The sequence below is a fragment of the Brassica napus genome, chromosome C9 (genome assembly GCF_020379485.1).
Source record: "Brassica napus cultivar Da-Ae chromosome C9, Da-Ae, whole genome shotgun sequence".
Classification (NCBI taxonomy): domain Eukaryota; kingdom Viridiplantae; phylum Streptophyta; class Magnoliopsida; order Brassicales; family Brassicaceae; genus Brassica; species Brassica napus.
This window is the reverse complement of record NC_063452.1, coordinates 9,162,488-9,185,012: the sequence shown is the minus strand read 5'-3', so window position 1 is coordinate 9,185,012 and position 22,525 is coordinate 9,162,488. Positions and strand designations below refer to the sequence as shown.

The 22,525-nt window shown below is 41.7% G+C and overlaps 1 protein-coding gene, 1 long non-coding RNA gene and 1 other non-coding gene across 3 annotated transcripts; 2 read left to right on the top strand and 1 right to left on the bottom strand.

Annotated features, from left to right (window-relative positions):
• Window positions 1-6,401: 6,401 nt before the first annotated feature.
• On the top strand, window positions 6,402-8,373 carry LOC106352073. Its single transcript, XR_002660316.2, has 3 exons — window positions 6,402-6,836; window positions 7,025-7,751; window positions 7,826-8,373. It is a non-coding gene; the product is annotated as an uncharacterized LOC106352073 (long non-coding RNA).
• Window positions 8,374-10,149: 1,776 nt separating this feature from the next.
• LOC106373099 (zinc finger CCCH domain-containing protein 4-like) lies at window positions 10,150-10,647 on the top strand. Its single transcript, XM_013813323.1, has 2 exons — window positions 10,150-10,421; window positions 10,488-10,647. Exons 1-2 carry the CDS (start codon window positions 10,150-10,152, stop codon window positions 10,645-10,647), a joined length of 432 nt encoding a protein of 143 aa, XP_013668777.1.
• Window positions 10,648-15,013: 4,366 nt separating this feature from the next.
• Window positions 15,014-15,120, bottom strand: LOC125593626. Its single transcript, XR_007329526.1, has one exon. It is a non-coding gene; the product is annotated as a small nucleolar RNA R71 (small nucleolar RNA).
• Between the last annotated feature and the right edge of the window lie 7,405 nt (window positions 15,121-22,525).

Here is a 22,525-nt window from a genome sequence, read left to right as displayed (position 1 = left end):
TTTCTTTTTTTTTCCTTTGATTTAACTAACTAGAGACTTGTTCTTTTGAATTTAAACTTTTAGACTTAGCTCTCTTCTTTTCTTTTCCCCCACTCAACTATTGTTTATTTGATTCCCCTTTTTTTTTTATATTTGGGAGGGGGTTCTATTGATACTTTAGAGCTTTTCCTTTCTAACTTTCTTTGTCCCTAGGGGTTTCTTACCTTAAACACTCTTTTTGGTTCATCTCTTTCTCTCAATCTCTCTCATTCCCAAGATCAAAAGAATTTAAGCTTACAAACCTAAAAACAATCCTAGAAGCTAGCTCAAATGAAGTCCCAATGCTAGCCAAAGATTAGAACAACCCCATTGTCGCTCCTAATACTATAAAGATTTTGCACATGACATGCTATCAATAAAAGACCTCACTCAAGCAAATTAATGTTGGCTTCAAAGAATGGTGAGGGTTAATGGGTATGAGAGTGCCATTTGGGTTAACAAAGATTGGTACAAGGAGAGAAAGATAACCCAAATGTGTATAATATCCACGATCAAGTATGCAAATACCCATATGCAAGAGAGATTAAGTTCATTAAGCCTTATTTCATTTGGAGTTGGTTTCAAAAACAATGTCAGTCATCAAGCAAGCAACATGTTTCAAGAAGAGTTTTTAAGGCTCGAAGCTTACAAGCTTTTTCAAAAGATGCTTAAGCTACTTGATATATTTAGCTAGGATGTCAAATCGAGTTCTAGACGTGTTCTTTACAAGGTTTCTCCCTATGTATGAATGCAATCTAAATGCTTCTAGACTCAATCCTACAGATGCAAATGATGCAACTGAATGCTTCTTTTTGTGATTTTCGAAATTTTTCATTTTTTTTATAGGTATGCACAATGGAATGCATGGGTTTCAATGGCAAGTAGACAAAACAAAACACAATATGAGATAGTAGACTCTCCCCCAAACTTACTTCACACAGTCTCTTGTGTGAGAGTAAACTTAAAAGAGAGATCAAAGGAAAAATAAAAGATGAAAGAACTAAGTATTTACAAGGGTGGAATGCACTTACTTGAAATTGGCTGTCATGATAGAAGGGAAATGAGGAGGGAGGACTTGTTGTCGCCTTGGAATTTTCAACATGATCTTTGGGAATTTTTGAGAATTCCCCGAAACTTGTCCCTAAGCTTATTCAAACACACTAAAGCAAGAAAAAAGAGATATAAAAATATATACAAAGGATACCATGGGACTTCCTCCCAAGTGAGCTTGTTTTAAGTCTCTAGCTTGACTTTGTGTGCTTGCTAATCATAAGTATCAAAAGGCTGAGCCAATGCACTTTTTGTCCTTCTCCTACAAGAACAAGGAACCAAGTATGCAAAGGAGCACACTACTGTCCATAGAAAATAGACAGATTTTTCCTCAAAGAGCTTCACTAAAGATATGACATGAGTTATGAAATGCTCTTTGAGGTTCAGATGATCATGAGAATCAAAAGCATTAGGTGGAAACGCAAAATCAACTACAGGTTCAAACGAGGTTTTAACAAAGTAGTCAACTCTATCTCCATCAATCAAATAATACACAATGTTCACATTCTCATGATAGTTTTCAGCATGGGGGTTTTCTATCTCAAGCAAGAGCTTATCCACATCAAGTTCATCCCCTAAATCAGCAAGTTTAAGAAGAGGTCTAGGTTCATTAAGAATGAAAAACTCAGATTCAAGATCAAATGAAGCACATAGATAACTCTTGTCAAAACAAACTTCAATATGATCTCTAACAAGCTTTTCTATTCTCGACTCATCTAGTTTCTTAGTTTCACATATCAGATCAAGACATTCATTTATGAGCACAAGAGAATCAAGATCAGGGGCGTTATCCTCACCACAAGGCAAGCAAATTTCCTCAAGTTTAAGTTCTAAAGTGGAAATGCTTGTACCTTCCAGCTGGGGTGGTGGAACCCAATACATTACCTCATCAAGGGCACAAGCAACATCAAACTCATACTGGTTAACATCTCTTCCTTCAAACTCTGCTCTATCCCTAATAAGGTGTATCCGGACCATTTGTGCTAGGTGTCTTATTGGCTTGCCCCAATACTCTTTCGTTCTCTGAAGCCGGTGTAACTCCACTCTTTGATCTGGTGTGAGTATGTGTATATCAAAGGGTGGTGGCTTCACATATGGCTGATCTTCAATGTGATCTTCAAATGTCTCTTCCTCTTCTTGTGGCTTCTCAAAGTAGCTTGAAGCCATCTCTACAAATAACAAAAGCTAGAAGAAGAGGTTAGTAGCTACACAAAAACAAAACAAAGCATAAGAAAATAAAGCTTAATCTCAAGAAAGTTTGAAATCCTAATGACAAATCTACTTAGTTCCCCGGCAACGGCGCCAAATTGATTACGCGTTTAAGCACATACCAATTAACCTAATGTGCCAACAATACCACAATCGAATGGTATGTCATTGTAGCATTTTAGGATCGAATCCACAAAGAACTAGAGACTTATAACACCAAGAATACACAAACCTTCCTAATCTAAGCAAACAAGAAGATAGATGATTTGTAACAAACTAATATCCTAGAAATATAAACAAGGTGATCTCAAATCCAATCAAGAAATAAGTGCAAGAATTCAATCAAATACTAAGGATGGATCTATGGTAAGGATAATTGATATAAAGTGATCAAGGTTCAATCTAAAGGTGGCAACATTCAATCAATCTATCAACCTTAGGCTTAGACACAATCCTAAACAAACTCTATCTCTAGATGGATGTTCATTCACTAAGATAACTCAAGCATCAAATCTCTTTGGTTGAATATTATCAAAGCAATCATTAAAATCAAGTCTATTAGCCATCTTAACACCTTTAACAACAAATATCTTTGGTAAAGAGTGTTAAAAGCTTAGGAGAGTTGGTTCAGACATTTCATCAAACACCTTTCGGGTATGAAATGTCTAGAGCTCAATTTTAGAGAGGCCAACTCTAAAATAGCATTAAGATCACTCAACAAGCAAGAAATAAGAAGGATCTACAATAAAACACCCTAAATATACACTTAATCACCCTAATCTACCTTAACCCATGAATCCAAGGAGTGTCTACTCTCTAATCTCCATGAGAAACCTCAAACCCATGATGGATTCAAGGCTCATCATGTTTATGAGAAGGAGAAACAAGATATAATATGAAGAACTTCCTTAGATTATGATATAAAGATTCAAGATTTTTTACAAAGGAGGCAATGTTCTTGAGAGAAAAATGAGATTCTCCTCAGATTAGGTCTTAAAGGTGTTTATAGATGTCTAAAAACGAGTTGGGTTAACCCAACAAACCTGGGTTAACCCACAAAAACATAGATATTTTTCTCCGTAGTGACCAGAAAAGGTCGCTACCAGAGGTCGCTACGCCTGTAGCGACTTGTCATGCCCGCTACGTGTGGCCGCTAGGATACTTGGGAAATTTTTAGAAGTCTTGAACGCATAGCGACCTCGTGAAGTCGCTATGGCTGGCTGCTGTAGGAGGCGCTTCAAATATAGCGGCCTCTCCATCCCGCTACACTCGCCCGCTACGGTACTTATCTTCTGTAGCGACCAGCCTTTGCCGCTACGCCTGGCCGCTAGGATCCTTCAACGACTCATCTACATTCTTTGGGCATCAAAACACTCCTTGGGGCACAGAGTTCATCATGAAACTCCCTCCAACACCTGATAAGGACTAATGCATGGAAATGCAACCTAAACATGTGTAAATGCTATTTCAAAAGACCAATGAGCACAAGAAAGGATAATTAGAACAATGTAAATATGCAAGATATCAGGAGATGAAGAGTTCACCAGTGAAAAAATATATTACGAAGAGACACACAACGCAACTCTGTAACTCAGACTTGTCTAAGACAATGATGAAAAGAACCCTAACTCATGTTAAACGAAGACATTTTACAATATGGAAAAACTATAATTGTTGTTTTTTTCATATAACGTGATGAACCTCATTTAAAAATGAAACTCATAATACACTTGTAGGCCCGACCCACAGAGAAAACCAAAGAAGCAAAGGTTTCCGACCTTCATAAATATATATTAGTTTCGGCCATCAATGTACAAAGTATCATTTAGTTTAGTGGTATAAATGTTGGTGTTTATATCTCAATAACCCGGGTTCGAGCCACATACTTGACATTTTTTCACACTTTTTAAAAGTGTAATCCACGAAAATGTTGACGTGTCACCTCAGGAAAAAAGGAACTGCCTCATTATCTATCTATATAAATAAAATTGACTTTTCTACTTCCTCCTTGTGCCACATCACCATGGAGGGATGGGCAAATCGCGCCACGTTTCGCAATACGAGAGCTCTGCGATTTTTTTCACTGGCGCTTCTCTAATTTATCTAATGTGATCTGGGCTTTTATTATAAAAGATAGAGTAGGCCTAGATATTGAGCCCTGTTAGAGACCCATTAGGTTTTGTCTCCCATCTTCCTCTTTCTCGCGACCTCGACGATATGATTCCACCAAAACCGTCACCATCCATAAATCTGTCGTTGATCCAACATGAGTGATAGGCAGTTGATGTCCATTGCCGACCATCACAGATTCAGGTCCATGATAAGGTGACACATTCTGAAGAGCAGAAGCATGAGCGGTGATATGAGCTGTAGCTGTAGAGTCAGGATACCACTCTCCACCTGCTGTGTCTGAGACCTGGATCGCAGCTAGAGCTTTTGGAATATCAGTACTTTGATATGCGTTGTCAAAGCGGTTCCAGCACTTCAGAGCCGAGTGTCCTACTCGTCCACAAATCTGACATGTTGGTCGGTTGCTATCACTTCCCTGAGCTTGATTCCAGCCAGAGGAGTTAACCTGTTGAGAAAATCCTCTGCCTCTGGTTGAGAAACCTCCACCACGACCTCTGGCACCAAACCTACCACCATTGTAACCACGACCACGCTGATTACCATTGTACCCGGTCCGCTGTGTCTGAAAGGCTGTGAAAGGAGTAACCTCAGCTGGAGTTTCATACGACTGCAGTCTTGTGTGAAACCCAGTAACTTCAGAGACCACATCTGAGAATGTAGGAGGCGGATACCGAGACATAGAACTCTGAATAACTGTAGAGATAGGGTCATAATCTCTAGAGAGACCATTCAGAAACGTGAAAACCTTCATAGACTCATCTACCGGCCTTCCAATAGAGCTCAGTTGATCACATAACAACCTAAACTCCCGACAGTAGACCAAGAATTCTTTACCTCGAGTGGAAAGGAGTTGGAGTCGACGACGAAGGTCAAACTCTCTAGCCACTGAGCTCTTGTTAAAGTTGTCTGCAAGCGCAAGCCACACTTCCTGCGATGTGGTTAAGGTATGAACATAACCCAAAACTTCCTCTTTCAGAGTACCAAACAACCACGATTTCACTAACTGATCCGTACACGTCCACGCTTCAAAGTCTGGATTTGGATTCACCACTTGAACTTCATTCTCTACAACCGTTACAGTTGCTCCAGGAGCCTCCACTTGCCCCGTAACAAAACCTAGAAGCTTCTGACTACTCAACAAAGCTTCAAACTGTGTCTTCCACAGCAGATAGTTGCTCTCACTCAACTTGAGAGTCACCGAACTCGTCACATGTAGACCCGTCGGAAACGGGTAAGGACCATTTGGAGCTTCTTCAGCCATTTGAGCGACCTGTTAGGGTTCTTATTGCTCTGATACCATGAGAAAAATTGTAACTTTATGAAAACTGAATATATTTTCCCATCCACTTAGAAGATTACAATAGAGGCTCTTATATATTGTTCAGAGAGACTCTCAAACCCTAGTGTCATGCCTTAATCTAGTTACACGTAAAGCAATCTAAACCGTTAGTTACATGACACAAGAGGAGCGTATTGGTTGTGCAGGACCACAACCCCAGCTGGCTCCACCTTCTTCCTTACCGTACTTCTTTGTCTGCACTTCATCACGTCATCACTTGAAACACCTTTTACCGCCTTCAGACATGGGCCTTTATTCTCTCTTCCTTCGAAGCCCATCTGAGTATCTTTGTCTTGGCCCACACTCTTAATCTCTTCTTCATCCTCTGTTTTCTTCATATTACTTACATGATAAAGCACATTTTTTTCACAGAGAGGCACAAGAATGATCCCTTTTTTTATTCAACGTTTAATTTAAAGTTTGGTCCAGTCAGTCCAAAGCTATGCTTAGGGTTGTGTTGGATGAGCTGTCCCGACTCATTTATGTCGGTTAACCCTGTTGTTCCGGTCGACACGTCATCTGCTCAATAGCACACTTCCGCTAGCAAAAACAAACCAACAAATTAGTCCACTAAAATTAAAAGCGTTGCAAAGTTAAGAACCGTAACCCACTCTCCGTAATTATCTTCATAGCCCACTTAAGGCCCAACTTTCATTACAAAGATGGTCTTCTCCATTCTCTTATTTTGCTGAGCCGGTGTTGCAACGTTTGGGTAACACTATTAACTCCAGCCATCTCTCCACCTTTACACCTTCCCACCAAGGTTTCCCAAACCCTAATTTTTAACAAGCAACTTCTCTAGTACTCTTTCACCTCTATATAAAATTTCACTCCGAATTACAGACCACCATATTACCAGTTCATCAACACAAATTCATTTGCATAAATGTCTCATAAACATGTAAATCCAGTGTTGTTGTCTCTCTGATTGTTTTTTTTTTTGCTAAGTCCGATCGTGTTCTTTGAAGATGTTGTTTCCAGAGTGGCTGAGGCGAGGTTGATTTTCAAGCTCATTCAGTTTCAGGAAGCTTGGAATCCAGCAGAAGCTGGGATGCTAATTGCTCTTGAGCTTCTCCTGATCGACGAGAAGGTATGCGGCATGAGCTTTGAAATCCTCTCAGTTTTTTTTTTGATAAAACACATATTTCATTCAAGGGAAATAGTTCTACTTCCAACAGAAGAGGATGATACAATAGCTTTGAAATCCCCTCAGTTTGTCCACCGCTTATACTTATAATCCTATCAATTAAAACATCCACATGCCTTTTTTTATGCAAGGATTTATCGCACCTAATCGTGTACGCCATTATGAAGCTTTTCTCAAGCTGAGCTCCACCTCTTTAGCCTCACCAACTTCTTCGCGACGAAAAACAAAGGTCATTAACTACAAATACACGAGTTGCTTTACTCACATCTTAATATCCTTTGATATATGTCTTTCTTTACTGTCTAAGACGTCAAAAATGTCTTCAAATCTATTTAGAAAGTTGTGATAGTTACAGGAAATGAGCTTGGATGTTAACATAACTAGCAATGTTGGTCTTCAAGGTTCCCTTGATTCTATTGGTGAATCAAGTTGAACGAATGGTTCAGATGGGAACACAACGATATATTTCTTGAAAAACTGATTCTAACTTTATGGTTAAGAGTCTTACGCATAAGAAACTGTATGTTAATAATTACTAATTATTGGTGGCTTTACATAAAACTTAAGCCTCAGAAACTGATATTGGTGGTTTCCCTTTGTTTTGTTTTTTTGTTTTTTTTTTTTTTTTTGATTAACCTGGAGGGACTTCCACCTCCAGGGGCCAACCCCTCGGCGCGAGGCGGACCATTTGGTACTATGGGGAATTAGATACCCCAATTGCCTGGCCAGCGGTTCGAACCCGGGTGCGTATTGAGGCCGAAGCTCTCTCAACACCACCAGGCTAACCCAGCTGGTTCCCTTTGTTTTGTTGCAGTGATCAGTTGGGCATACGGTTTTATCAATCACTCAACCTCGACCGTAAGTTCTATTTCTTCTTAATTATTCAAGGGCTGTTTATAACTTAAGCTTTTTCTCTGTTAACTTGGAAGCAGTCAACCTGCGTAAGGTCAACAAGGTGAGAGGCCACTGGAGTGCAAGAAACAGTGCGTAAACTTTTTATATGATATATCAAGTTGCATAGTCAGGGTGTGGTTTATATGAGATATCAACTTTTGGAGGGTGATTGGCTTAAAATTGGTTATTTGGTTTAGGTCTGATTTTTCATATGTAATGTGTTTCTGATCATGAACCGGTTTGAGCAAATAGTATTTTTCATTAAGGTAAATATAGTTTTACTGGTTCTCTCGGTTCGTAAAAAAAAAAGGGTGTACTTATGTGTGCATCTAACAACTCAGGATCCAAAACAACTAACATTAATTGAATGTTGTAGAAACTTCTTTATACTTTGGATAATTTTCATACTATGGGGACTATGTAGATTTTTGCATCGTATTAAGAAACCAACTGAATTGAGAATTTTGGAAAGAACATCTCAATGATGTTAAAAAAAAATAAAAACCCGGTGTACTGGTATAAATCATCAAGTGGATGGCCCATAACCAAGGTCCAACAGTGTGGAAGAGAGGCGGCCAAGTTCCCAGTCGGCCAAGGCTTTACAACTTTCCTTTTCTATGTTTTTTTACTAGTTTTCCTATTTCCTATTAGATTAGGTTTTGGATACTTTGATTTTTACTTATCTTGTAATCCTTATATAAAGGAACCTCTATTGATCATTAATAATAACAGAAGAATTCTCCATTCTTTTACAACACGTTATCAGCACGATAGACTCCAAAAACCCTGAGACAAAATCAAAACCTCTAAACCCTAAAAAAAACCCAAGCCAGCGGCGACGATCCTAGACAACCTCCGTCTCGTCTCAACTCCGATCAAGCTCAGCTCCTAGACGTTCCTTGTTCGTGTCCAACGTCCTCAGCCTCAGCTCAGCTTGCATTGAACTCAGATCATGATCCCGACCAGACGTAACCGTCCGCGAAAAGCAACAAGCTCGTGACCGCTCTCGGCCTGCGACCCGACAAGGAGCCATCTCGCGTCCGTCCGTCTCAGCTCGTCCCTGATCTTTGGTGGTCCGGTCCAGACCTACAAAACAAAGGTGCCGACTAATCTGAGAACATAATGATCAAACTTAAAACCCCCAATCCATTATTATGGAACCCCATGTCCTTGATCAAAACCCTAAAATCTATAACCCAAAATCGACAATCTCATAACTAGATATAGAAATCGATTCCTTAGAACATATTGATTGCTGTTATTGAATGTTCCTGATCTGAATTTAAGAAACCCTAATTCTGGAATCGAAACCCTAAACCTAAAAGATTGAATCCGATTTTAATTGTTCTTGATTGAGTGTTTAATGATCTGAGGTTTTAGGATTGATAGATTGATTGAATAATCTAATCTCGAATTTAAATCCTAAAGGCCTTGAAACCTTGAATTCATATTGATTAAACCAGCAGCATATATTGCTTAAATTGAAACCCTAAATTTATAAATTGAATCCAATAGAAATCGAATTGCTAAGGTTGTTTGCATGACATCTAAATCTGAATATGAATTGCATTCGTCTTGTTTAATCGACCAGCATATAGATTATACGAATTCGAATTGATTACATTGGTAAAAGTTTATGGCCGTGTGGCCTTAATCTCTCTGTCACATATAGAATCATAAACTAGGATTGTTCGCACCATGGTTAAGTAGATTTTTATATACCCGATCCTATAGTTTGATTACATGGCCGCATAAGGCATGATTGTGGCCGATTTTCTTGAATGTCTTATGGTCGAATGATCACATTGTAAAACCTAAATTCTGATTGATAATGTGATCCAGATGTCGAAAATCTTAAATCTAGACTATGCAGCCCTTAATCTCTCTGGAGATAACTATTTACAGTGGGCGCTAGATACAAAGATCAACCTGAGGTCAAAGGGACTCGGTGATACTATCATCGAGGACAACAATGAGAATGATAAGAATCGTTATAAGGCGATTAGTATTATACGCCATCATCTCATTGAAGGTTTAAAAGATCAGTACCTTACAATGGAGAATCCACTAGACTTTTGGATCGCTTTACAGCGTAGATATGATCACCAGAAAACGGTGCTACTCCTAAAGGCTAGATATGAGTCTGTGGATGAATACAATTCGGTATTGTTCAAAATAGTCTCAATGATGAGATTGTGTGGTGAAGAAGTAACCGAGAAAGAGTTACTTGATAAGACCTTCTCTACTTTCCATTCAACGAATGTGTTGCTGCTGCAGCAGTATAGAGAGAGAGAGAGGATTCGCCACATATACTGATCTGATCTCGTGCCTACTTCTGGCCGAGGCTAATAATGAACTATTAATGAAGAACAGTGAGATGAGACCTCCAGGATCAGCACCATTACCAGAAGCCCACAAAGCTGAACAAGAAAAGAAAGATCCCAAAGAAAGCAACCACGTCTACAATGAGAGAAGAACACATGGTAGAGGCCGTGGTGGGTACAAGGGACGTGGTGGCCGTGACAATTACTCATATGGCCGTGGATATGGAAACCACAATAACCGTGGTCGTGGTTCCAACTATGGTCGTGGAAGAGCCATTTTTGGCCGCGGTCGAGGTGGTATATCCAAGCCGTCTTAATCGACCAAATCCGTTTGTCACAGGTGTGGGGTGAGTAACCATTGGTCCAAGAATTGCAGAACCCCTAAGCATCTATGTGAACTCTATCAGGAGAGTCTTAAGAACAAGAACCCAGAAGCTCATCTGGTTCACGACGATGGGTATGATGCTGATGATGATTTCGACCATGAAAAGGATGATCTAATGGATCATGAGACATCAGATTGTCTTAAAGACTAATTCGACTTTTATTTGATTGTTCTAAGATTGCTTTGTGTTTTTCTTTTTGGTGTTTGAATTTATAATATGAAAGCTTTAAAATTTTATAAAGTCTCTGAGATTATGAATCTTCTCATATATAGAATGAATGATGAAATGAGTATACTCGTGGTGGATAGTGGCTCAAGTCACACAATTCTTAGAGACAAAAGATACTTCGTCAATCTCATAATGCAAAGTGCAAATATACACACTATTGCGGGTGTGGCCGGCCTGATTGAGGGTCACGACCAGGCTTATATATTGATGCCTAAAGGCACTCGTCTAGAGATTAAAAATGCCTTATATTCCCCCAGCTCTAAAAGGAGCCTATTGAGTTTCAAGGATATAAGATTGAACGGTTTCCACCTTGAAACATGGGAAGAAGGAAATAAAGAATTCCTTAACATATTTTCGATCACCCAAGGCAATAGGACGGTCCTAGAGACTGTACCCGCAATAGCTACCGGTCTATACTATGCAAAGACAGTATGATCGAGGCTAATGCCTGCGAAAATTTTACTCTATGGCATAACCAGCTTGGCCATCCCGGTACTAGTATGATGCGAAAACTGATAATGAATTCACAAGGGCACACATTCAAATGAGTTGTCCCAAATAATCTCACATGTGCAGCATGTGCACAAGGAAAACTCATAACTAGGCCTTCACCAGCCAAAGTGAATAAAGAAATCATAAATTTTCTGGAAAGGACTCAGGGAGATATATGTGGACCAATACACCCACCTAGTGGGACATTTCGGTATTTCATGGTCCTGATTGATGCATCGACCAGATGGTCACATGTTTGCCTACTATCCACATGAAATTTAGCATTTGAACGCCAGCTTGCTCAGATCATAAGTCTGAGAGCACACTTTCCAGATTTTCCTTTAAAGACTATACGTCTAGAAAATGCTGGTGAGTTCACGTCCCATGCATTTAATGAGTATTGTATGTCCATGGGGGTAAGTGTGGAACAATCCGTGGCACATGTACATACACAGCTGATAGCCTGGCCATTACTCATGAGGTCTAAACTCCCGGTATCAGCGTGGGGACATGCAGTATTACATGCAGCAAAACTGATTCGCATAAGGCCATCTAGTGAGCATAGATATTCGCCATCCCAGTTACTCACGGGTCATGCCCAAGACGTGTCCCACATCAAAACATTTGGATGTGCCGTTTACGTTCGAATTTCTCCACCACAGAGAACTAAAATGGGACCACAGAGAAGGATGAGAATATACGTTGGATATGACTACCCAACTATTATAAAGTATCTTGAGCCAACAACCGGTGATTTGTTTAAGGCCAGATACGCAGACTCACACTTTGATGAGTCCACATGTCCGACCTTAGGGGAGATAACAACCGGTTGAGCAAAGACATAGAATGGTCTCGACCATCAATATCTTGGCAAGATCCTCGGACTAAAGAATGTGATATGGAAGTCCAAAAGATTATACATCTTCAAAAGCTAGCTAATCAATTGCCAGATTCATTTGCTGACCCGAATAGAGTGACAAAGTCATACATACCGGCTTGTAATGCACCTATAAGAATAGATGTCCAGAAGGGACAAGGTCAAGTGGCTACAGAGTCTAAACAACGTCTCAAACATGGTAGACCTATTGGTTCCAAAGATAGACAGCCTCGGAAGTCCAAGAGAGGTGCTGGATCCGAGAGCATTAATGAAACCGTCCATGACATTGATGGACCGGCCGAGCCGACCAGAACGGTCGAGCCGAGTGGGCCGGCCACACCAAATGAACCGACCGTTCCATATAATGAGGTTCGGGACGCTGAACTTCATGGAACGCTAGAACCGGATAATCAAGAGATCTCTATCAATTATATAATGTCTGGAACAAAATGGAACATAAAAGATATCGACGTCGATGATATATTTGCATATAAAGTAGCACTTGAGATCATGGAAATATATGAGGATCTAGAACCCCGTCCATATATGAATGCATGCAAAGATCAGATTGGATCAAATGGAAAGAAGCTATAAACGTGGAGTTAGAATCATTAAAGAAAAGAGGCATTTTTGGCCCTATAACTGTGACACCAAGAGATGTCAAACCAGTGGGATACAAATGGATCTTTGTGAGGAAAAGAAATGAGAAAGGAGAAGTAGTGAGATATAAAGCACGGCTTCTTGCACAAGGATTCTCACAGAGACCAGGAATAGATTATGAGGAGACTTACTTGATATTCCGTGTTTTTAACGGTTTTAAACTCGTTTTGGAGCAATTAAATGGTCGGTTTTAATTAATGTTTTGGTCTATTTGATGCGTTTTGGTGTTCTTAAGTGTAATATGCAGGTTACTAGATAGCTTGCAAGAAAAGAACGCATTCGGGATTTATTCAGAAGCAAGATGGACCGAACAATGGACCGAATGAGAAGTATTGATCGCACAGGACATAGATCGACCGATCCATTGTCTGTGGATCGACCGATCCAGAGCTAAGAAGAAAAGCCGTGTCGCTACGGTTTCATGCACTAGATCGACCGATCCGGTCCATGTGGATCGACCGATCCGGTCCATGTGGATCGACCGATCCCACGCTCTACGGGCTCCACACGCACCAACGAGCTTTTCACTCCTTTTTACCCACTCCCCTCAATAATGGACGAAAGAACTCTCGACTTTTGGGACTCAGAAAGACCAGAGACGACCAAGAAGGAGATTTACAAGTTCTTGAGAGAGATTTGAGAGTTTTGTAACTTGTTTTGTGTGATTTGTGAAGATTTGTAAAGGAGTTCATCTCAAAACCATTTGGAGAAGATCTTCTGAACCTTTACTCTGTTTTAATACAATCTTATCATGTTTTCTTCATCAAAATCGTGTTGTTCTTGCTTAGTTATGTGTGAGTAGTCATCTAGTTGGGTTTAGGGGTTCTCATAGGGGATTTCTTGATGTTTTGATTCATAAAACGTGTGTAGACTAAGGGATTACGTTTTGGTTCTTCATCTAATGGATTTCTTACTGCTTGAACTGAATTGATCACTTAGTTCATGATATCAGATTGTTTGATGCACCGAAAGTGATTGTTTGAACTTCCGAAAATACTTTAGATGAGCAAAGTGTCCTTAACCCTCGGAAGTTGATGTTATTGCGCTTTGTGAACATATTGAACCTGTTCTTAATGCTTGTTTAGAAATTGAAACTCAGCGGAAGTTAGTGTGGAGATTTCTATAACATAGAGAATTAGCGCTACGGAAGTAGGTTAATTCTAATATCGTGTTTGAGTTCTAGACGGTTCTTAATATATCCCTGTGTCTGCCATTAATTGTATCTTGATTAAAAAGAAATCCCTGAGAATTCCCAATGCCCAACGTTTGTTTTAAAATAGTTTTCAAATCGTTTAAATCATCTTTTTACAGCTTGTTTATGTTTTGTGACACTAAAGAAAATTAAATAAAAAAACATCAAAAATATATCTTCGTTCGCTGTAGCTATTAACTTGTCTGCAACTCTACGTGTGATCATCGGTCCCTGTGGATTCGATCCCGCATTACTACTGCGTACTTTACTGTGCACTTGCAGTTAGATAATCGGGTTAAAACTCGACACATCAAGTTTTTGGCGCCGTTGCCGGGGACCATTTGGTCACCCTAGAGTTAATGATCAGTTTAAGACTATAGCATTTTTATTTTGTCTAATGTTTCTGTCTTTCTCTTTCTGTTTGTGTTTTCAGGTGAATGAGCGGATTTCATACTAGAAGCAAAGGATCATCGAATTTAATACCTTTGGAGTTAGAGCTCGGCCGCCTAGAGAGACAAGTGAAAAAGAAAAGACTTGAGTCCGCTGAAGAGGTTGAAATGGCTGAACACCAAGAAGACCAGTTTCAGGACAACCCGCAAAATCCAATTCCTGTAGATGAACGAGAAGGCAACAATGCTGGTGATAATCAGCAGGCTGGTGTAGCTGCAAGACAACAGGCTGGAGACTATGGCATGCCTAGGATGACGCTTGCACATTATGATACACCAGATGCATTCTATGCCGATCGTTCTGGGATTCGCCCACCTCCCATTGAGAGAAGAGACTTTGAGATCAAGACTGGTCTCATTAATTTGGTGGAGAAAAATCCGTTTCATGGAAACCCGTCTGAGGACCCGATGTATCACTTGGAGCATTTTGAGCGAGTCTGTGACACCAGCAGACATAATGGAGTTCCTCAAGGCGCTTTGAAATGCAGGTTGTTCCCGTTTTCCTTAGCTGATAAAGCTATCAGATGGTTAAAGTCCATCCCTCCAGGATCTCTTACTACATGGGAAGAGACAAGAGCTGCTTTTCTACAGCATTTCTTCACCAAGTCAAGGTCCACATATCTGAGAAGCAGAATTGGAAGCTTTCAGCAGCTTGATTCAGAAAGCTTTCATGAGGCTTGGGAGCGTTTCAAGGAGTACACACAGGACTGCCCTCACCATGGTTACACTGATGTGAGCTTGCTGAACATTTTCTATAATGGAGTTCATGAAGAGAGTCAAGATGCCATGGACACAGCAAGTAATGGTGATTTCATGACCAAGACTGTTGAAGAAGCTTACACCTTGCTGAACAACCTGTCATCCAGCAAAGCAAACCGCAAGTCAAGGTTTGACACCAGCCAGAAGGGTGTTGGTTATGAATCCAAGAAGATAGATGAGCTGAATGCCAAGATTGAGATGCTTCTCAAGAGAGATCAGAAATCTGTGAAATTTGTGGAGGAGCAAGGCTATCGTTCCTCACAAGAAACTGTTGGTGATGATTCAGATGATATGCAAGCTGATGTGAACTACATTGGTGGTCAAGGAAACTACAACAGAGGCTACAATCAGAACCTTGGATGGAGTCAAAATCAGCAAAATAATCTGTCTTACCGGAGCAACAATGTGGAGAATCCACAACATCAGTCCTACCCTCAGGCAGGAAACAGGCAGAACCAGAATCAGAACCAGAGTGTGTTCAACCAAGGATATCAGAACAGAAATCAATATCAGGGGAACAACTCGGGCAACTCAGGATTTCAGCAAAGGCAGCAGTACAACAACTACCAGAATCAAGGGAATGCCTCTTCGTCACAGTCTTCTCAGGATAACGAAATTAAGAAGATGCTGCAAATGGTGCTAGAAGGTCAGAAGAATAGCACTGCAGAGATAAACACCAAGGTGGATAACATGTATGGAGAGCTTAATGGGAAGTTTGAAGCTTTGAACACCCATTTGAAAGTTTTGGAAAAGCAAGTTGCTCAAACCGCCTCCAGCAGCAGAACAGCACCTGGATTTCTACCAGGGAAGTCAGAGACGAATCCCAAGGAGTTTGTGAATGCTGTAACACTTAGGAGTGGAAAAACGATTGAGGGATCGAATAAGAAAAAGATCGACCGATCTCAGGAACAGATCGACCGATCCAAGGGGACGGAGATCGACCGATCCGGTCCATGTGGATCGACCGATCCCGTGTCAACGAAGCCAAATTCCTCTGAACCTGAAGAGGTGTATGTGGCGCCTCCTGCTTATGTTCCTAAGGCTCCATACCCATCCAGACCAAGGCAGAAGATCAAAGAACGTGAGTACGAGAAGCTAAAGAACCTTGTTGGGGAGTTACATGTGAGATTGCCATTCGTTGAAGCGGTGAAGATGGTACCTTCTCTTAAAAGGTACATGAAGGAGATTCTTACCGATAAGATGAGCCTAGAGCGTGGTGTGTTGATGCTCAATGAGGAATGTAGCGCAGTTCTACAAAATGTCATGCCTAAAAAGCGTGAAGATCCCGGAGCATTTGTTCTACCATGCCGCATTGGATCACTTACCTTTGAGAGGAGTCTCTGCGATCTGGGTTCAGGAGTGAGCCTAATGCCTTTCTCTGTCTCTGAGAGGCTAGGCATGACGAACTACAAACCTACAAGGATCTCCTTGGTCCTTGCTGACCGATCAGTGCGAAGACCAGTCGGTGTACTAGAAAACATCCCTGTTGGTGTTGGAAAGGGATATGTGCTTACCGATTTTGTAGTTCTGGAGCTGGAAGAGGAACCTAAAGATCCTCTCATTTTGGGCAGACCGTTTTTAGCTACTGCTGGAGCCATGATTGATGTACAGAATGGGCATATAGACTTACGTCTAGGAGACATGGCGATGAGATACAATGTGGAGAAGGTGCTGAAAAATCCGACTATTGATGGACAGACTTTCTGGGTTGATACATTGACTGAACTGGTGGAGGAAATGGATGAAGAGTTGCACACTGATGATCCTCTACAAGTCGCATTGACCCAAAGGGAGAGTGAGTTCGGGTTCATGAACCAAGAAGTGGTTGGATTTTCTGAGATTTTGGATTCAGCCTCACCGATTGAGAAGCATGTCGCCTATGTCAGCCTTGAAGACTCAGGCACCGATAAAACCGTCAAACCGTCATCCTCCCAACCAGATTGGAGTGAGGAGAATGCTCCAAAGGTGGAACTTAAAGCCCTCCCAGCTGGGCTGAGGTATGCATTCTTGGGACCGAATTCCACATATCCTGTTATTATTTGTGCTAACCTGAATAATGTGGAGACCGCTTTGCTTCTTTCAAAATTGCGAAAGTATAGAAAAGCATTGGGGTACTCTTTGGATGATATTACAGGTATTTCTCCAGATCTTTGCATGCACAAGATTCACTTGGAGGATGAGTCAAAGACGTCCATAGAGCACCAGCGAAGACTGAATCCCAAACTGATGGAAGTTGTGAAAAAGGAGATTCTAAAGCTGTTGAGTGCAGGGGTGATCTACCCAATTTCAGACAGCACTTGGGTGAGCCCGGTTCATGTGGTTCCTAAGAAGGGTGGCATCACTGTCATCACAAATGAGAAGGCTGAGCTGATTCCTACCAGAACAGTCACAGGGCATAGGATGTGCATTGACTACAGGAAGCTAAACTCAGCCACAAGGAAGGACCACTTCCCACTTCCTTTCATTGACCAGATGCTGGAAAGACTAGCCAACCACCCCTACTACTGTTTTCTCGATGGCTACTCCGGGTTCTTTCAGATACCCATTCATCCAGAGGACCAAGAGAAGACAACATTCACCTGTCCATACGGTACTTTTGCCTACAGGAGAATGCCCTTCGGATTGTGCAATGCTCCTGCCACTTTCCAGAGATGCATGATGTCGATCTTTACTGATCTTATTGAGGACATTATGGAGGTTTTTATGGACGATTTCTCAGTCTACGGTTCTTCATTTACCGACTGCCTTGCTAATCTGTGCAAGGTGCTGGAAAGATGTGAGGAGAAGAACTTGGTGCTAAATTGGGAGAAGTGCCATTTCATGGTGAAAGATGGCATTGTTTTGGGTCACAGGATATCAGAGCAGGGTATCGAGGTTGACAAAGCAAAGATTGAAGTTATGACCAGCCTACAGCCTCCTAGGACAGTGAGGGATATTCGGAGTTTTCTGGGACATGCCGGTTTCTACAGGAGGTTTATCAAAGACTTCTCTATGATAGCGAGGCCACTCACCCGTCTGCTGTGCAAAGAAGCGAAGTTTGTTTTTGATGCTGACTGCCTCGCTGCGTTTCAGATTCTCAAGAAGTCTCTAGTCAGTGCTCCCATTGTGCAGCCACCAGATTGGGACTTGCCATTTGAAATAATGTGTGACGCAAGTGATTACGCGATTGGAGCTGTTTTGGGGCAGAGAAAAGACAAGAAACTCCATGTGATCTATTATGCCAGCCGAACGCTTGATGATGCTCAAATCAAGTATGCTACCACTGAGAAGGAGTTGCTGGCAGTAGTTTATGCTTTCGAGAAGTTCAGGTCCTATTTGGTGGGCTCGAAAGTAATTGTGCACACAGATCATGCAGCCTTGAAGTACCTGATGACGAAAAAGATGCTAAACCGAGACTCTTAAGGTGGATCTTACTGCTACAGGAGTTTGATATTGAGATCAGAGACAAGAGAGGAGCAGAAAATGGAGTGGCAGATCATCTTTCCCGAATGAGAGTGGAAGCTGAAACACCACTGGATGATACATTACCCGAGGAGAATGTCTATGTGATCACCTTGCTGGAGGATGAGTATTTGGATCAGGCTGATTGCTGTGTCATGAGACAAATTCAGGATGATCTCCCATGGTTTGCAGACTTTGCAAACTACCTATGTGCTGGAATTGAACCACCGAACCTGAAGGGGTATGAGAGGAAGAAGTTCATGAGAGATGTGAACCACTACTACTGGGATGATCCCTTCCTCTACAAGAGATGCTCAGATGGTTTATTCAGGAGATGTGTTCTGGAGAATGAGATGCAAGGGATTCTTTTCCACTGCCACAGTTCAGAATACGCAGGCCATTTTGCAACATTCAAGACGGTTTCTAAGGTCCTGCAGGCTGGTTACTGGTGGCCTACACTTTTCAGAGACGCCCATGAGTTTGTCTCAAAGTGTGATGCATGTCAGCGGAAGGGCAACATCAGTAAGAGAAATGAGATGCCCCAAAATTTCATCCTTGAAGTTGAAGTTTTTGATGTATGGGGAATTGATTTTATGGGCCCTTTCCCATCTTCTTATGGAAATGAGTACATCCTGGTTGCGGTTGATTATGTCTCCAAGTGGGTGGAAGCAGTAGCCAGCAAGACAAATGACTCTAGTGTTGTCAAGAAAATGTTCAAGACAGTCATTTTTCCAAGATTCGGGATCCCGAGAGTGGTTATTAGTGATGGAGGCTCTCACTTCATCAACAAGACGTTCGATAAACTGCTGAAGAAACATGGAGTAAAGCATAAGGTAGCTACACCTTATCATCCTCAGACAAGTGGGCAGGTTGAAATATCGAACCGAGAAATCAAGGGGATTTTGGAGAAGGCTGTAGGCAAAACAAGGAAAGACTGGGCTGTGAAGCTTGATGACGCCTTATGGGCGTATAGAACCGCCTACAAGACTCCCTTGGGCACCACTCCTTTTAATCTGGTCTATGGAAAGTCTTGTCACCTACCTGTGGAATTGGAGTACAGTGGTTTTTGGGCAACGAAGTTGATGAACTTCGACATTAAAACCGCTGCAGAAAGGAGGATGGTTCAGTTGAACGAGCTGGACGAGATTCGGTTGAACGCCTATGAGAACACCAAAATCTACAAGGAAAGAACTAAGGCGTGGCATGACAGAAAGATAATCCCGAGAGACTTCGCTGCTGGAGACAAAGTCCTTCTGTTCAACTCTAGACTCAAGCTATTTCCTGGAAAGCTTAAGTCTCGTTGGTCCGGACCTTTCACCATCACAGAGGTTAGACCTTATGGAGCTGTTGTCTTGGAAGAGAATGGGAGGAAGTTCACAGTCAATGGGCAGAGGCTAAAACCTTACTTCACAGATGCAAAACCCGAAGAAGGAACCAACATTCCTTTATCGGAACCTGATCTCGCCTAAGGACAACAAAATAGTCAGGCTCGCGACTTTAAACAAGCGCTGAGTGGGAGGCAACCCACATGGTTTGATTTTCTTTCTCTTTTGTGATTATGTTTTCTTGTGTGAATTGATTTTTGGTTGTGTTTTTAGATGATTTTCAGGCATGTATCACGATCAGGCAGAGATCGATCGATCCTAAAGAAACAGAACGGTCGATCTCAGGATAAGATCGGTCGATCCATACGCGTAGGATCGGTCGATCTAAGGTAAGTATTGCCCGGTTTGATTTCACTTAATTTAAACCGGAAAACACCCACAAAACACCCAACTCGCGAAAATATCATCAAAACACATATCATTTCATCTTCCTCTCCTCTCAAACTCTCTCAAACCTCTCAAGAACACCAAATTCGATTTCCATCATCTCTCATCCGATTTTTGTAATTCTTGGTGCTAAACTCATTAGTTTTTCAAGCTCTATCCGTTTCTACCATCAGTTTTCATCAAGACACAGGTATGACTCTCTAATTTTGGAATCTAAAATCGCCCTAGGGTTTGATGTTGGGGAATCTCCGAATTCTAAATGGAATGGCATCTAGGATGGTTTATTTGTGATGATTATACTCATGGGTTACCTTGATTGCCAATTTCGTGGGTTGAATTGAGATTTTAGAGAAATAATTTCCAATGGTCATAATGTTGATAAAAGTTCAAATTAAAACTGAAATTCTAATTGTTTGAATGAAATGCTTGAATATTCATGATGATTAACACTTTGCAGCATGATTTCTTTAAGCAATTATGAATTTGGAACTGAAAAATAAAAATTTTAATTTTGGAGTTTAATTGAAAAACGAAAATTGGAATGGAGTGTGATGTGTTATCTTGAGTTTTGAGAAGAGATGTGTGCTAAATTTTTACATGTTTAGGGGATTGATCAGAATTGATTTTATAAGAGTGTTTTTCTATTTGTCTCTTACTTGGGTTTTGATGAATTAATTTTGCAGATAATGCCTAAGAGACAGAAGAAGCAGGGTGAGCGTGGGAGTTCCTCGGTACAGACTGCTAGGCTCAGCACAAGGGCAATTTCCGAAAGACGGATAGGTCTCATCCTGCGAATCGAGAGATAACCCAGCAGTGGGATATACATGATGATGATTTCTACGAGCAGATGAGGGGAGTGGAAATATGTCCGTCGCGCTTCGCTCACAGAGACACTACAGATGCATTGGGGATAACCGAGGATATTGAATCCTTGTTCGAGAAGATTGGCCTGGGGAACATCTTCGATCTTCACTGTGATTGCTATGCTGATTTGACCAGGCAGTTCCTCGCATCAGCCCGCCTCTACCATCCTGACGAGGACAACCCGGTAGCTGATAAGGCAATGTTCTCCTTCATTGTGAACAGGCAGTTCCACTCCATGACCATCTTTCAGCTGTGCGACGTCTTTGGGTTCGGGAAAGGACGTCAATCTTGTGTTCCTGACTTCCCGGAACACAATGATTTCTGGAAATTCATCGCTTCAGGAAACTTCATCTCTCGAGAGGCCAAGCAAGCTAGAATTCGTAGCCCTGTTCTGCGATATGCAGTGAGAGTGATCAGCAGTGTTATCTATGGAAAGACAGAACCCGCTGCAGTGACAAAAGATGAGCTAGCTCTTCTGTTCATCGGGGCTGGACACCTATGGCCTCAGGGCGCAGACATTACCTATGTTAGCGGGAAGGACATAAACATAGGAGCTGTGATCGCGGAGAAGCTTGCGTACTTCAAAGTTTCAGACACGAAGAGATGTGGGTTTGGAGCGGTTATCACACGGATCTTAAGGCAATGTGGAGTGTTTCTTCCACCTTTGGACAGAGTGGTGGATAAGAAGGGGATGCATCAGAACTTTTTCGACATGAGAGCACTCATTAGCAGCCACTACCTCACCGGCCCTTGGCGAGGTAGCATCGACAAGTCAGCCCCTCATATCTACCAGTTCCATGACCCACAAGGGAGAGAGCAATTTGTCAAACTACCCTATACCGCCATCACCGAGCTGACTGATCCAGGTGCTCTCATATTTCTACCACCGCCTGCATTTCTCTGCGCCAGACCCGCGACACTGAAGAAGAAAGGAGTCGCATCATCATCGACACACCAGCAGGCACCACATGATGATATAGAGGAGGAGCCTGAAGATGAGGAAAGTCTTTTCCCCACGGATTTCACTCCGTATATGCTGCCACCAGCACCTCCCGCTACTGCATCCGCTGCTGAGATCAACGCTTGGTCCATCAAGAGCCATCAAACCAACAACTCCATACTGCTGAAGATGTGGAAGGGAATCTGCAACATTAAGAAGGGATGCGCATCACAGCCAGCTGTTTCTGGAGATAGCGATGACGACTCAGGCGCTCACGACACCGCTGCTGGACCTGAGGCAGCGGAGGACTCTGATGATGATGGAGCATTGGAGAGGCGCTCGAAGAGGCGCACT

Coding starts and splice junctions, on each gene's coding strand:
- LOC106373099 (XM_013813323.1), top strand. CDS start 10,150: ATGAAGAACAGTGAGATGAGACCTCCAGGATCAGCACCATTACCAGAA. Junction 10,422..10,487: donor CGAGGTGGTATATCCAAGCC/GTCTTAATCGAC, acceptor CAAGAATTGCAG/AACCCCTAAGCATCTATGTG.